Genomic DNA, 15,596 nt, shown 5'->3' on the forward strand with positions numbered 1-15,596 from the left:
TTTGGACTTTCATCGTGACAACACAACGTATAACTGTGATTGAATTTCGTTTCTTTCTCTATTATATAAAACTTTTTCGAATGTTTGGCTGTAAGATTTGTTAATGGTCATAGCAAAAGCTATTTGAACAGGAAACTGTTAACATTTTAATACGAATGGCATATCAAGATCTCCTTTGTTGTCCGTTATCTGCAGAACATGTACTACATTACCTTTTTTGGATACATCCTTCTTTCTACAGTAATTCGTGCGGTGGCAGACCAGACAGTGTTAACAGTTTAGATATTCTATGGGATATTGTAAGTTGATTATTTCATCTTACGCACCATCACCACCAACTGTTTCAGCATAATCTATTGATATGCATTTAATCAATTTGCCGTGTAACTGATCGACATTTTTGGCGTTAATTTGATTACTTCTTTAATTGGGAACTTAAAGTGAGGAAAACATTCAAATTTATAAGAGCTGAGAGAGCAGGAACTGTCTGACAAAAGCGTTCACACGAGTGAGAGGTGAGGGTACCGTGTGCCATGCCACAAGCTAACAGACATTAGTTAAGCCATGGAGCTGGCAGCTCTGACTCCAGTGACCCGTGTTTACATCAAACCTTCAGCGTGGATGACCTGAGAGACAGTGTACCCTGTACCCTATGGCAGACTATTAATATAATGGCCTGCAATAAAAGCACATTATGAGCAGTGGTAGAGAGTCGTGATATGCAAGCAATGGAGAGAAGAGTGCAGGTCAAATGCCGTGGAGTAACACACAGCATACAATTAAAATCAGTCATGGCAGTTCTCCAAGTGTTCCCCCTAAAAAAAAAAAGGGTCTGAAATGGTTGTGCTCCTTACTTAGATACAGTATAAGCTCTGGGATCCTGAAGGAGATATTAAGGGTAATGTAGATGCTCTTTTCTGAGGTCTGCAACTTTACATAAAGCAGCTTGTCTCAAGTGCAAGAGTCCTTTACAGGGAATCCGTTTACATCCCCTTGTAGTGATAGAAAGTTGTCAGACGTCTCCACTCATAAAACACTGTAATCCAAACGTGCAGTTTCAGCGAGTATCGGTCAGTGTAGCTCATTCTGTCCTTTTGCCAGTCTGTTTTAATAAGGTAAATGTTGCATGTCACTAGGGATCACACAGGGGTGACACTCCCATACTCTAGCAGTCCCCTCTGAGGGTATAGGTGGGATGTGAACCCGGGTCATCCCTACCACTGTTAAAAGGTCATTTCTGTTGGCCAGTGCAGCAGCTTGCTTACTCGGCCGGTTCCAGAATGTCAGATGCTGTTAACAGTTCAGGAGGTGTCTGCACATTCACACTGTGCTTTAACTCCCTCACTTTCTGAGGCAGGTTGGGTTGATTGTTGATTTGAACTGTGATGAAACAGAAAGTGCTGCTGGGATACACTCTCAACGGGATTGAGCAGGTTTGAGAATGTGATGGACAACTTGGAACAGATAACACTTCCAATCAGAACTGATATGGTTGTGCTTTTAATGAAAGCCTGCATTAAGAAGTAAAACACCAAATCTGTAATGTTTTCTGTTTGCCACAGTTCCCTTCAGTAAACATGGAAGTGCTAAACAACGCTGAACACACCACCATGATTAGCGCCGTTTGCAGCAGTGAAGATTACTGATACAGTGCATCACTGTGGTCTAAACTCAAATGACTTGCTTATGAAATATTCTTTTCATAGACCATGTATTTTTATTTCTGTTAATTATGCTCGGTTTTTCTTTGTCAATTGCTTGACTGCTGATTGCCGAGTCTCGTGGAACAGGAGAGACCAAACTCCTAGTTAGACACCGATTGGTTTCTTGCATCTAAACAATATCCTAAACTTCTACAAAGTGCTACCCCACCCTGGTGATCTGCTCAACCCTGGGACTTTCAATTTGCTGCTACATCTGAAGAAAACATCAGCTAGAGTAGCAAGAGGCCTTTAGCTGACCAATACCTTCATCTCAGTCACCTTTTATTTAGTACAAATTCTCTATAAAATTTGTATCACAATTGATCTGTGGTGGTCATGTGGTTACTTTCACATTGCTATTAACACAACCTTACCACAGCACAAGTTCTAACCTTGGACTCTGTCCTTCAGATGAGCTAGTGCTCCCTCCTGGATGCAACTATTCGAACTTTACTTCAAACTTTTTGCCTTAAGTATCTACTTTAGCTCATAACTTAGGTCTTCCTTACTTGAAAAATCTAACACCAGATCTGTTATTAACTTCCTAGGTGTGAACCCCAAGTGGGGTGATATGTAATGATTGTGTTATAGCATTAAGCCTAAAAATCTCTTGGGACAGTATTCTGCTTCAATCTAGTGGATGAAATAATGTAAAATATCTTGACAATTTCTATGCTACTACTTTATAGTAACTCATCACTATGTGTGTGGTGGTGGCAAATGAACGTCTACAGATGACATTTTAGAATAAACTGAAATTGGACCATTGCTGAAATTGAGTGATAGTGAGGATATGAATTGGTCATCAGACATGGACACAGAAAGTGAAACTGATGCATGATATGGCACTGTACAGTCATGGCCAAAATTATCAGCACCCCTGGAATTTTCCCAGAAAATTGTTGCAATTACAAATGTTTTGGTATACACGTTTATTTCCTTTATGTGCATTGGAACAACACAAAAACACAGAAAAAAAAGCCAAATCTGACATTTCACACAAAACTCAAAAACCGGGCTGGACATAATTATTGGCACCCTCTACTTAATATTTGGTTGCATGCCCTTTGGGAAAAAAATAACTGAAATCAAGCGCTTCCTAGAACCATCAACAAGCTTGTTACACCTCTCAACTGGAATTTCTGACCACTCTTCTTTTGCAAACTGCTCAAGGTTTCTCAGATTTGAAGGACGCCTTCTCCCAACAGCAATTTTGAGATCTCTCCATAAGTGTTTAATCAGATTTAGATCCGGACTCATTGCTGGCCACTTCAGAACTCTCCAGCGCTTTGTCTTCAACCATTTCTGGGTGCTTATAGAGGTATGTTTGGGGTCATTGTCCTGCTGGAACACCCATGACCTCTGATGCAGACCCAGCTTTCTGACACTGGGCCCTACATTGCACCCCAATATCTTTTGGTAGTCTTCAGATTTCATGATGCCCTGCACAGTGTCAAGACATCCAGTGCCAGAGGCAGCAAAACATCCCCAAAACATCTTATAACCTCCACCATGTTTGACTGTACGTACTGTGTTCTTTTCTTCATAGGCCTCATTCCATTTTCTGTAAACAGTAGAATGATGAGCTTTACCAAAAAGCTCTACCTTGGTCTCATCTGTCCACAAGATGTTCGCCCAGAAGGATTTTGGCTTCCTCAAGTACATTTTGGCAAACTCAAGTCTGGCTTTTTTATGTTTCTGTGTCAGCAGTGGGGTCCTCCTGGCTCTCCTGCCATTGCGTTTCATTTCATTCAGATGTCGACGGATAGTTCGAGCTGACACTATTGCACCCTGAGTCTGCAGAACAGCTTGAATATGTTTTGAAGTTGATTGGGGTTGTTTATCCACCATTCAGACTATCCTTCGTTGCAGTCTTTTATCAATTTTTCTCTTCCGTCCACGTCCAGGGAGATTAGCTACAGTGCCATGTGTTGTGAACTTCTTGATTATGTTGCGCACAGTGGACAAAGGAACATGAAGATCTCTGGAGATGGACTTGTAGCCTTGAGATTGTTGACATTTTTCCACAATTTTTGTTCTCAAGTCCTCAGACAATTCTCTGCTCTTCTTTCTGTTCTCCATGCTTAGTTGTGGCACACTCAGACACACAACAGAAAGGTTGAGTCAACTTTTCTCCATTTTAACTGGCTTCAGGTGTGATTGCTATATTGCCAGCACCTGTTTCTTGCCACAGGTGAGTTCAAACGAGCATCATATGCTAGAAATAAAACGATTTACCTACAATTTTGAAAAGTTGCCAATTTTGTCCGGCCCATTTTTGGAGTTCTGTGTGACATGATGTCAGATTTGGCTTTTTTCTGTTTTTTTGTGTTGTTCCAATACACATAAAGGAAATAAACATGTATATACAAAAACATTTGTAATTGCAACAATTTTCTGGGAAAATTCCAGGAGTGCCAATAATTTCGGCCATGACTGTATGACCAAACTGCCGTGATTTGCCCAGTGAATTTAGCAATAAGAAGCTTCAGTGTGGTGCGACAATAGCTGTGCGAGAAAAATCAAGTAGAAGGACACGACAGGCATTGGCCCCTAAGCTTGGTTCCCAATGTGGCAACGGTTAATGCTCATGTTGAGGAAATGTGGAAGTCACTAAGCCTTGGGCTATGGTAGCCTACACAAACACAAGGGGCGAGTCAATCATGTAGGTCAGGCACTGACATTCTATCTCATTGACTGATTGTGTGCAAGCAACAGAAAAAAATAAGAAATGGACAAAGAAACCTGTTTCTACTGTTAGTGTTGGTTAAAGTTTCAAAACCTAACACACTAAGGATGTGTACTAAACCTGCAGCAGTACAGTACTGTAGTAGGCACTAGATAGTCCTCTGCTACTGTGTTTATTATGTTAACATTTTGGTATTTTCACTGTTCTATTACACACTTAACATTTTTTCTTGTTGAGGGAATCTACATTTTTGGGGTAAACAAAATAAGGAGATTTGTACATTATGGTGGTGTACTTCTCTTGCAATTTTTGTATAACACAAGTCTTTCTTTTAATAAACAGTTAAAGTACAATATCAAGTTAGCCTACTTAAAATTCTTTTAAGTTCATATAAAGTACAGAATGAGGGTAATAAAGGACTCAATCACATCAGGCTTCTCACCAAATAAAATTTATGATTTGAAAAATGTGAATTTCAGAATCCTGGCACAGAGCTGAATGCTGTTCCACAGGCACTGTTACAGTATGATGTAATGATTAAATCATCAAATTGATACATAGAACATACAAATTAAATTTTAAAATACCTAAAATTTTATTTTTCCAACAGTTAAGCCATGCTTTTTATAATAGGTGGACAGTTATGGAGGCACACAAAGGAAAAAAAAAATAAAGTATTACCAGTAAACAGTAATTCTACTAGAGAATTTGGAAGGTTCACATCTTGAATATGGAAGGGCTTCTTCTCGGGTGCCATTTGGTGACCATTTTCTACGTGAAATCACTGTCTTTGAAGACAGCTTCCCCCAAGCAGCAACAAGTGATTTGTGGAACAGTCAACATCATGGAAGATTCTTCATACAACAACAAGAATGCTATTTTTAATGAAACCACCTCTCCACGATGAGCCTCAAGATGACATTTGGAATAGAAAGTAAAGAACATCCAGTCAGTTTTGTTTTTTTTTTGCTTATAATAGTAAGTCCTCCTTGTACACACTAGAAAGCAGTCCAGGAGTGTTAAGGAAGGTTATGTCTGTCAAATGGTGACAGACCTAAAGTGTATTACAATTCCAACACACAGTAAAAATGCCTTGAAGATTAAAACCAAAAAAAAATAATAACCATTAATACATAAGTTACTCCCCCCCCCCCCCCCCCCTCCAAGCTGCTCCTTCAAGCAGCAGGATTGCCTTGTTTAGGCTGTGAAAATGAGTCTGTGCAATTATAATTACACTGCATCCAAGTGCAAAAAAAAGATATTTTGAAAAACAAACAAAAAAAATAATTTATGCAAGTAACGGTACACACTCTGTCCTTTAATTTGAAAGCACCACATGGCTGTATGTACAATAAAAGAAAATGGGTGCCAATTCTGACTGCTCAGGACTATTTGCTATTTTGACACCAGTGAGGCCAAAAAAAAAAACAAACAAACCAACCCTTGAGTTCTAATATGTACAACTAGTAGACAGCATCTCCCAAGAGTGCAGGGCCGGGTCGGGGTGGGTAGTATATGAGAACATGGACTGAAGTACCACTAGCAAGCAGAGATCTACCAGGACAAACAGAAAAAACGGTGAAGAGCTGGGGCGACTGAATCCTTGATTGTGTCATAGCAAAGATCAAACAGTAGAATGACCAACATTGTCAACCTGGTAGTAAACATCATGCACAAACTAAAGACACAGACAAATCATCACCTGATTTCCCAAACTTCCAATTTCAGCCGTAGTTCTAGTAAACTTTCATCTTCTACTCCAATTTCAAATGTCAATTTCTAAAGCATTAGAGGTATTATTTCTATGCCATCATTCTACTTCCGGAAGGCCTGGCAAACTGATCGGCCCGATGTGAAGCTCAGCTCATGTGTACCTTGTAGCCTGTACAGGATATGAGCACTGGAGAAGTCGCTTGGTTCAGCTTAGTGTTGATTCAGCACAAAATGGCTGCTGAGCAAAAGAACCTGAATAACGAGAGTACAGTGGTATCTGGCATAGGATTTAATGCAGACACCAAAAACCTACAAAATATCTGAAAACCAAATATGCAGCCGCTTTTCATGATATGACCTCTACAGCAGATTCCATGCAGCAAGGCAAACTGAAGAGACTGCACTCTTCCATGATACCTTGAGCTTGGCATTGCAACTCAGCTGCTGGGATCTAAGGTCTACTATACACACTCGCCAAAAAAAAAAAAAAAAAAAAACGGCTTTGACTGTCTCGGTTTATTTAAAAGGCTGCAAAAAAATTGTTCTACTTTCAAAACAATCCGATCTCTACAGGCCCTCTATGATTCACTTTAAAATCATCACTCACACAGAGCTACCTCAGAGGATAAACGGTTCACTTTATAACACAATGACATCAGCTACCACAACAGAAGGGGTGTAATAGCTATGACACATTCAATACATTTTGTCATTTTTAAAAGCACAATACTTTACATAAAAAAAAAAACAAAAAAAGAAATACCCCCACAAGTATTGGTCACATTGCTGCCCACCCCATCCCCAAAATGTAAGCCATAGGCTTCAGTTTCATTCATATTAAGCACAGCTCAAATTGATACTGATTCTTTACAATATTTAGTAAGAAAAAAATTAAAGTATTTCCCCATTTGTTTTCTTTCCTTTTAATTTACACAGACTTTAATAGCTTTATTTACAGAGCATTTTTTCCAGTCTCGAATAGCGTCTAAAGAGCAATTATCAGGTAACAGAGTGCCATTTTAAAAGGGAACCAATGTGTCATTCTAAAAGAAAAAAAGAGAAAAAAAAGTTGATGCTGTTCAAGAAAGGGGCTAGCAAGCCTACAAAAGCAGGCAGCACAATTCCTCAGTTACTCAGAAGTAATTCTGTTGCTGTCTCTACGTCCCAAGATTTTGAAGACAAAGCCACTATTACTGCATTCTGTGAAAACAAAACAAATCGATTAGAAAAATTACATTTTAATGCAGCACACACCATATATTATACTGTTAGATCTTTTTAACACATTAAGTCAAATGCACGTTTTAGTTGTAAGCATGTGTTGTAAATTTAGCTATGCTGTGTATGAAATCACTTTGCTCGACAAGAATGACTGCGATACATATCAGGCCAAACTTGCTAAGCTTGTCATTTGACTTTGAATGAACAGAAGCACTGTTTTCCCCCATTGTTGAGCCATTCACTATATTTAGCTTATGCTGACCATCACCATCTTAGCAATTAACATTTTTCTGAATTCATTTACATAGAAGCCATAACTTCACCACCACGTGTGTAACAATACGAGTAGTACGTATACGCTTTGTCTGCTGAGCGTCACGTGATCACAGCTGAGCTGACGGTGGGAAATCATCTCCCATTCTAGGTCTCAGTCGGCATGCCTCACTCATATAGTCAACATCCACACGAGCGTATATTGTTTACTATAGCATTGTGACCACGGGGGTATTTTCCGTACGTCGCTTAAATCATCCGAGATCAGATGCCTCATCTTGGATGAGTTAATGCCAGTGAAACTCATCCGGGATAAGTCGGTTTTTCAAACGCAGCCGTGTAGTAGATTAGTTTAGCTGGTTCTAATCATCCGAGTGAAAAGCCCATATATATTGAGTCTAGAAAACATGATCAGCAAGTCTTTGATAGGCTGCAACAAAATGACGAAAGAACGGGCGCATTTTTTTTTTTTTTCACACACACAGCGCAAGACCTTTTATTCGAAGGACATGAAGAATTTCAAGATTTAATATGCACAAGGGGTAACACTGCAAAAGCAGCCCAAACCAGAAAAGACGGCTGGCAAAAAGTGGCCGACAAATTAAACGCTAAGCAGTGTGCATTGTACTTACTGAATGCAGCGTTTCATTTCCTATGTGTCAGATTAATTATTATTTAATATGTCATAATTCCAGATCAAACGTGAGCACAAGGAGAACATGGGAACAGGTTAAAGTGAAGTACAAGAATATACTTCAAACTGGTAAACATTGGTATATAACTATTTAAAGAATTGTTGACATAAAGAATCATATATAATATAAAAAACATTAATTTTAAAGCTAATAAGAAGGCAGACAAGCAAAAAACAGCTGGAGGTCCATGCAGTCCAGACCTAACCCCTGCAGAAGAGTTGGCTCTCCAGCAAAATGCCCATCACCCTGTTTCTGAGGGCATTCCAGGGGGAAGCTCCTCCTCAGAACCAGTGGCAGGATGCAGTGGTCACTTCATTTCAGGTAAAGGATGGTCATTGCATATATTTGTCCTCAATGTGTGCCATAGGTAGGTTCCATATAGCCCTCTTGAACCCGTGTCTGACCAATGAGATATTGACAAAGCTCAAATATTTGATGAAGACACTGTGTCTGATTATTCATCAGGAGGAGAGGTACATTTTCCAAATAATGTTTGATCAAACTCCACTCTGATCAGTCCCATGTGCCCCAATCACATTTGGAAATCCTGGTAATGAGAATGTTAGGCTGATTGAGATTCTTCATGGAACTGTGGGTGTTTTTACTTGTGTATTACCTACCTGCAATGGCATGAAACGCCTCTTTTATTGTCTGCACACGCAAGTGTCCAGGAAAAACTATGAAAACCTGAAGGAAATATTTCAGAGCCAAACAGACTTTACGAATTGCCTGGCAAACTGCACTTTTAGATGATTTTCCGCATCGTCTACAGTATATAAAAAAAAGTGCCACTTGCAAGAAACCTCAAAGCAATGCATACTGTCTGTGTGGTTGTGACAGCCCGACTTTGACTTCGAATATAAGGTCCTAATAAATTTTTGAGGTACAATATTCCCCCTCAGCTAAAGCAGTATCTTTCGAAAAGAATTTCCTCCGGGAGCAATAAAGGACCTTGCCGATCGCGCAAAACCCTCTCTATATGAAATTCTCTTCTTATAATTTGCGTACCGATATCAATTGGTCACTCATTCATGAACAGTGAAGCCATGACTAAATGAATTCCACGCAAGGACACTGATTAAGTGTGTGAGCTAATCCTTGTTTACATCGAACAAACCTGCTCCGAGCAGGTTTAAGGATTTGGATGTGCTGCTATGACAACACATCCAGCAAGAGCTTCAAAAAACTGACAGATCCAGGATCAGGCCAAATCGTCAACAATTACATCCGGCTAAACGAGTAATCCACGTACGAAAAATACCCCCCACGTGTATGTGTGTGTGTTGTAGCATGCGAATCTCCGTTTTGCACCCCAAAACACAAAACTGAGTCTCAGTACTTTAGCAACACCAGCTTTATACACCTTGAGATAGGAACAGCAGGGTTTTTTTTTATTGTAGAGGGATCTACCGCTGTCCTATACACAAACACAGCAGTCAGGCAGGGACACAGCCAGGTTAGTAGCCAAGTAATACTGCGCCCTGAGCATTTATAATGTTCCTTGTAGGACCCATCAACGGCAGGTACTTATAGCATGTCTGTGATCTTTTCAGATTTGCTTTTACAGCCAACTGCTACAGCACTGGGAGCCTGTGGTTGCTTCGGGGGCACTCTTCTGCGTGTCGTCCCGTTGGGTGGAATCCCAAAAGAGTTTAGAAACCTTACAGTGCGTAAAGCATTTTTTTTTTTGTGTCCAAGTGTAGTGACTCTTCAGGCAAAAGCAACTATCATTGGATAGGTTCCTTGTTAAAAGTCACAAAAAAAGAAGGGATTCCGTTAGTTAGAGTGAAAGTTCTCCTATGCAATAACCCCTTTCTCGTCTTCCTCACACCAGCCATGATTCTTTTCAAAGGTAAAGTGCATGTTAATTTGTTTTATGTATTTTTACTTTATATTTTGTATGAATAATTTTTATATGAATAGTTTTGGGTTGGGGAACGAATCATCTGAGTTTCCATTATTTCTTATGGAGAAATTCACTTTGATATTTATTTATTTATATTTATATTTATGTTAGGTAGAATGCCTAGAGGGGGTTGGGCGGTCACGTGGTCTGGAACCCCTGCAGATTTTATTTTTTTCTCTCCAGCCGTCTGGAGTTTTTTTTGTTTTTTCTGTCCCCCCTGGCTATCGGACCTTACTCTATGTTAATTAGTGTTGTCATATTTTAATTCTTACTTTGTCTTTTATTTTTCTTTTCTTCATCATGTAAAACACTTTGAGCTACATTATTTGTATGAAAATGTGCTATAAAATAAATGTTGTTGTTGTTGATATACGAGTGCTTTGGATTACAAGCACGTTTCCAGAATGAATTATGCTCATAATCCAAGGTTCCACTGTATTTGCCATGCAGAAATATAATTTCTACCAAAAACACTGATTGATCAGGTTAGGGATGTAGAACTGCTATTATTTTGAGCACAACTGTACCAGGATTGTAAAGAAATAACTAACTTGGAAAAACACCAAAGTTAGATTTTAAAATGGATACATTTGCATTAACACATTTTTTTCATAAATAAGAGTTTGCTATAGACAGAAAATATTTTCTATATGTAACTGACAGACTGATGTAATATACTTACTTTATCAAAGCCCATTGCACAGAGTTTATCTATTTTTCTGGTGTATTCAGGACTTGAAACAGGTGCACCGGCGTAGACGTGTGACCAGAGCCGAGCTGTCTGTTTAAACATTTCAGGATTCTGCTTATACTGCAATCAGGAAAAAAACATTTCAAAATATGTATTTGTCACAAAGACCAAAAGCATTTTTAGCATCTTGTTTCTGAGGACCAAAGAATTTCAGCATACCAGTTTTGCAATCTTTGATTTTGATATTTACATCAGAAGTTGCAACCGTCATCATACCTATGTATGAACTTGCCATCCAAGTGGAACAAATATGCTTTCCTTGTGTTCATGTTGGATTCCTCTCACAGTCCTAACACATGAGCAGGTGGGGGGTGTGGTTTGCATGAGTGTGCCATCTGAGAAAGTGGCTGTTTTTGCCAGACATGGTCTTTGTGTTGAAAAAAAGCTGGATGGATGTTACAATCCTCAGCTGATGCTACTTTTCCTGATGATGCAAAAAAACACTCATTTACATCTCTTTAACTGGAGGGCAGCTGGTTGTGGCACAGCTCTCACTGGTCAAGATACTAATACCAATACAGTGGGGCAAAAAAGTATTTAGTCAGCCACCAATTGTGCAAGTTCTCCCACTTAAAAAGATGAGAGAGGCCTGTAATTTTCATCATAGGTATACCTCAACTATGAGAGACAAAATGAGAAAAAAAAATCCAGAAAATTACATTATCTGATTTTTAAAGAATTTATTTGCAAATTATGGTGGAAAAAAAGTATTTGGTCAATAACAAAAGTTCATCTCAATACTTTGTTATATACCCTTTGTTGGCAATGACAGAGTTCAAACGTTTTCTGTAAGTCTTCACAAGGTTTTCACACACTGTTGCTGGTATTTTGGCCCATTCCTCCATGCAGATCTCCTCTAGAGCAGTGATGTTTTGGGGCTGTCGCTGGGCAACACGGACTTTCAACTCCCTCCAAAGATTTTCTATGGGGTTGAGATCTGGAGACTGGCTAGGCCACTCCAGGACCTTGAAATGCTTCTTACGAAGCCACTCCTTCGTTACCCGGGCAGTGTGTTTGGGATCACTGTCATGCTGAAAGACCCAGCCACGTTTCATCTTCAATGCCCTTGCTGATGGAAGGAGGTTTTCACTCAAAATCTGACAATACATGGCCCCATTCATTCTTTCCTTTACACGGATCAGTCGTCCTGGTCCCTTTGCAGAAAAACAGCCCCAAAGCATGATGTTTCCACCCCCATGCTTTACAGTAGGTATGGTGTTCTTTGGATGCAACTCAGCATTCTTTCTCCTCCAAACACGACGAGTAGAGTTTTCACCAAAAAGTTCTATTTTGGTTTCATTCCTCTTCTGGATCATCCAAATGCTCTCTAGCAAACTTCAGACGGGCCTGCACATGTACTGGCTTAAGCAGGGGGACACGTCTGGCACTGCAGGATTTGAGTCTCTGGCAGAGTAGTGTGTTACTGATGGTAGCCTTTGTTACTTTGGTCCTAGCTCTCTGCAGGTCATTCACTAGGTCCCCCCGTGTGGTTCTAGGATTTTTGCTCACTGTTCTTGTGATCATTTTGAACCCACGGTGTGAGATCTTGCGTGGAGCCCCAGATCGAGGGAGATTATCAGTGGTCTTGTATGTCTTCCATTTTCTAATAATTACTCCCACAGTTGATTTCTTCACACCAAGCTGCTTACCTATTGCAGATTCAGTCTTCCCAGCCTGGTGCAGGTCTACAATTTTGTTTCTGGTGTCCTTTGACAGCTCTTTGGTCTTGGCCATAGTGGAGTTTGGAGTGTGACTGTTTGAGGTTGTGGACAGGTGTCTTTTATATTGATAACGAGTAACAGTAACAGGTGCCATTAATACAGGTAACGAGTGGAGGACAGAGGAGCCTCTTACAGAAGAAGTTACAGGTCTGTGAGAGCCAGAAATCTTGCTTGTTTGTAGGTGACCAAATACTTATTTTCCACCATAATTTGCAAATAAATTCTTTAAAAATTAGACAATGTGATTTTCTGGATTTTTCTTCTAATTTTGTCTCTCATAGTTGAGGTATACCTATAATGAAAATTACAGGCCTCTCTCATCTTTTTAAGTGGGAGAACTTGCACAATTGGTGGCTGACTAAATACTTTTTTGCCCCACTGTATACTCACGGATAAGTTCTCCCACAGATAAGTCGGGACTTGATTTTACTGTATAATTTCCGGGATTTTTTTTTATGTCAGTCATATAAGTTGAATGCAGAAAACTCAAACTATTGGTCCAAAATATTATGATATGCTAACACCCACCTGAGAGAGTAACCATGGAGCACACTGCCTTTTTTTCCTATGTATTGTGCCTATGTGACCACACAGTAATATCCAAAATATTCCGAAGTGACATTTGCACCAATTTTTTTTTTCTTCTATCTCACACCCTCATACACTTTTATCGTAAGAGCATCCCTTATCTATGATGGAGCGTTCAATCAGAAGAAAACATGAAGATGGTTTTAAATTAAATTTTAAATTTAAAAGTTATTGAAGTGGCAAATGAAATTGGTAACTGTGCTGCAGCAAACAAATTTGTCTGAAAAACTAATACGAGATTGGAGGAGGCAAGAAGATGTAAAAAAAAAAAAAATTAAGTGTTGTGTTTTTGAACGGGTGTATAAGTTGGGATCTGGTTTTATGATCGATTTTTCTATACGCGAGTATATACGGTACGTCTACATAAGAAGGTCTATTATTCCTTTCAATGTACAATGAAATGTCAAATGCCATATTTTCAGAACAATCACAAACTTTAAAAGGAGATATATTTAAATGTATCATCTTTTAAAGCTGGGGAACACAGTGCTGAATGACAAAGCCTCTGGTACTTGTTTTATTCAGGAACACAGAAATGTCTCCCTCAATCTACACAGGTACAGTGCATTAATATACAGCATTACAGACTATCTACCAAAGGTGGTAGTTAACACTGGGCCATTTTCTGTCTAGGACAAAAATATAATTTTAAATGTTTTAATCTGATTTAAAGAAACAACAAAAACCACATTCACCTGATTTGCTACCACTGCATCCTGAGGATCATCTGGTTCTGCCGCTGCCAACAATGCTTGTAACGATAACAACACTGTCCTTAAGGTCATGGCAGCAGCCCTAAAAAGTAATTAAAAATATATATTCTGAAATTCAAAGCAACACCCCCCTCATTCCTATTTCTACAAAAAACAGCAAAGCACTTTGTAAAAAATATGTATATAAAGCAAAACAGCATACTGCAGTGATAAATGCTACTTCTCTAAAGGTAAAGCTTGGGTCCCAGTTCCTTCATTATTATAAATTACTTGCAAAGAAAACTTACAATACTTTCTATGTTAAAAAATTGTATGTATATGTTTTATTGCACTTTTAAAATGTGACACATAAAAATATCTGTAGTATTTTAATGCATATGCATGCTGATTAGAGTTGTTTGTGCAATTAGTGTTTGTTCCTGAATTTCTGTTAAAAAAAAACATTTTGTATGTTTTTCTGATGAGGTCAAAGCAATAACATGCTGAGCAGAACAGAAGCCCTAGGCAGTTCAAGACCAACTCTAGCCCACCTACCAAAGACCTCTATAATCAAGCATTCCAATAAACCATGGTTACTCAGACTTTAACACAATGAGAAAACTACTTACATTACATGTGCATTTTGGGTCTGTCTGTAATTGTTGGTGCATTAAGACTGACTTGATGGATGCAACTTAAGAATAACTAAGGTCAGGTGTTATGCAAAGCAACCTTCATGCATACTAAACAGTTATAAGGAATGAAATAAAACATCAAACAAATATCAAAATGACAGCATGTGTGCATTTTCAAGTAGCTATGTGTTGCCAGCTATAATCTAAAACAGAAAACATTACTACATAAAACCATCATTTACACTCTACAGCTCACTTATTAGGAGTTAAGCCTGAAAATAATTTTCCTTTAGAAGAAATCTTTCTTTCATAAAGACCAGCCTGAATTTAAGATTACTAAAATCAGTCCACTATCTGAAAACAATTACCCTAAAATAGCCAAAAAGAAATACAAGAATTCTATTTGATAAAGTTCTTACTGAATATGTAAAGGTACAGATCTAGAAAGGAAGCAGATTCTGCCATCTTACCATTGATCTTTTAAAATATCCAGACAAATTGCACCAGTAACTGAGCTTATATTCGGATGCCATATTTTTGTTATAAATCTAACCTAAAAATAAAGAAAAACAAAATGTAGAGAATTTGGTGACAGATTTTAAACAGCTTTTGTTAAAGCTGTTTTTTTTTTTTTTTTTAAGTGAACTCTTAAATACCATTATATTTTTTCCTACAAATATTGGTCTTAGTTGTTATCACCAATATATACAGTATGTGGAAAAAATGACTACTAAATTTGGAAATAACTCAAATTTCATTAATAAAAACACATTTAAATGTATTTTTTCAACAGCTAATCAAAAGTTACAGAAAATATTCTGAAAAGAATGAAGTAAAAGCACATTTAAAAAAGTCACACACAAACACAAAATCCAAAATGTAGCAAAGAAAGGTTTTACAATACTCTGAAAATAATTCAGTAAAATGTTAATAATTCTGAGGATATATTGAAAATGTATTATTCTAATGGACCTTTACAAAGTCTTGCCAATTATTTTAATTACCTTTT

At 38.3% G+C, this 15,596-nt stretch overlaps 1 protein-coding gene across 1 annotated transcript in view; it reads right to left on the reverse strand.

The window, feature by feature from the left end:
- Nucleotides 1-4,827: 4,827 nt before the first annotated feature.
- Nucleotides 4,828-15,596, reverse strand: part of ube2kb (ubiquitin-conjugating enzyme E2Kb (UBC1 homolog, yeast)) — an 80,734-nt gene continuing 69,965 nt past the window's right edge. Inside the window, exons 4-7 of the mRNA XM_028801962.2 lie at nucleotides 15,058-15,140; nucleotides 13,956-14,055; nucleotides 10,883-11,011; nucleotides 4,828-7,305 (exon numbers count right to left, since the gene is read on the reverse strand). Coding sequence (XP_028657795.1) covers nucleotides 7,231-7,305; nucleotides 10,883-11,011; nucleotides 13,956-14,055; nucleotides 15,058-15,140 — 387 coding nt within the window. The 3' untranslated portion in view covers nucleotides 4,828-7,230. The remainder of the gene's footprint in view (nucleotides 7,306-10,882; nucleotides 11,012-13,955; nucleotides 14,056-15,057; nucleotides 15,141-15,596) is intronic.

The sequence above is a fragment of the Erpetoichthys calabaricus genome, chromosome 5 (genome assembly GCF_900747795.2).
Source record: "Erpetoichthys calabaricus chromosome 5, fErpCal1.3, whole genome shotgun sequence".
In the NCBI taxonomy this organism is placed as follows: domain Eukaryota; kingdom Metazoa; phylum Chordata; class Cladistia; order Polypteriformes; family Polypteridae; genus Erpetoichthys; species Erpetoichthys calabaricus.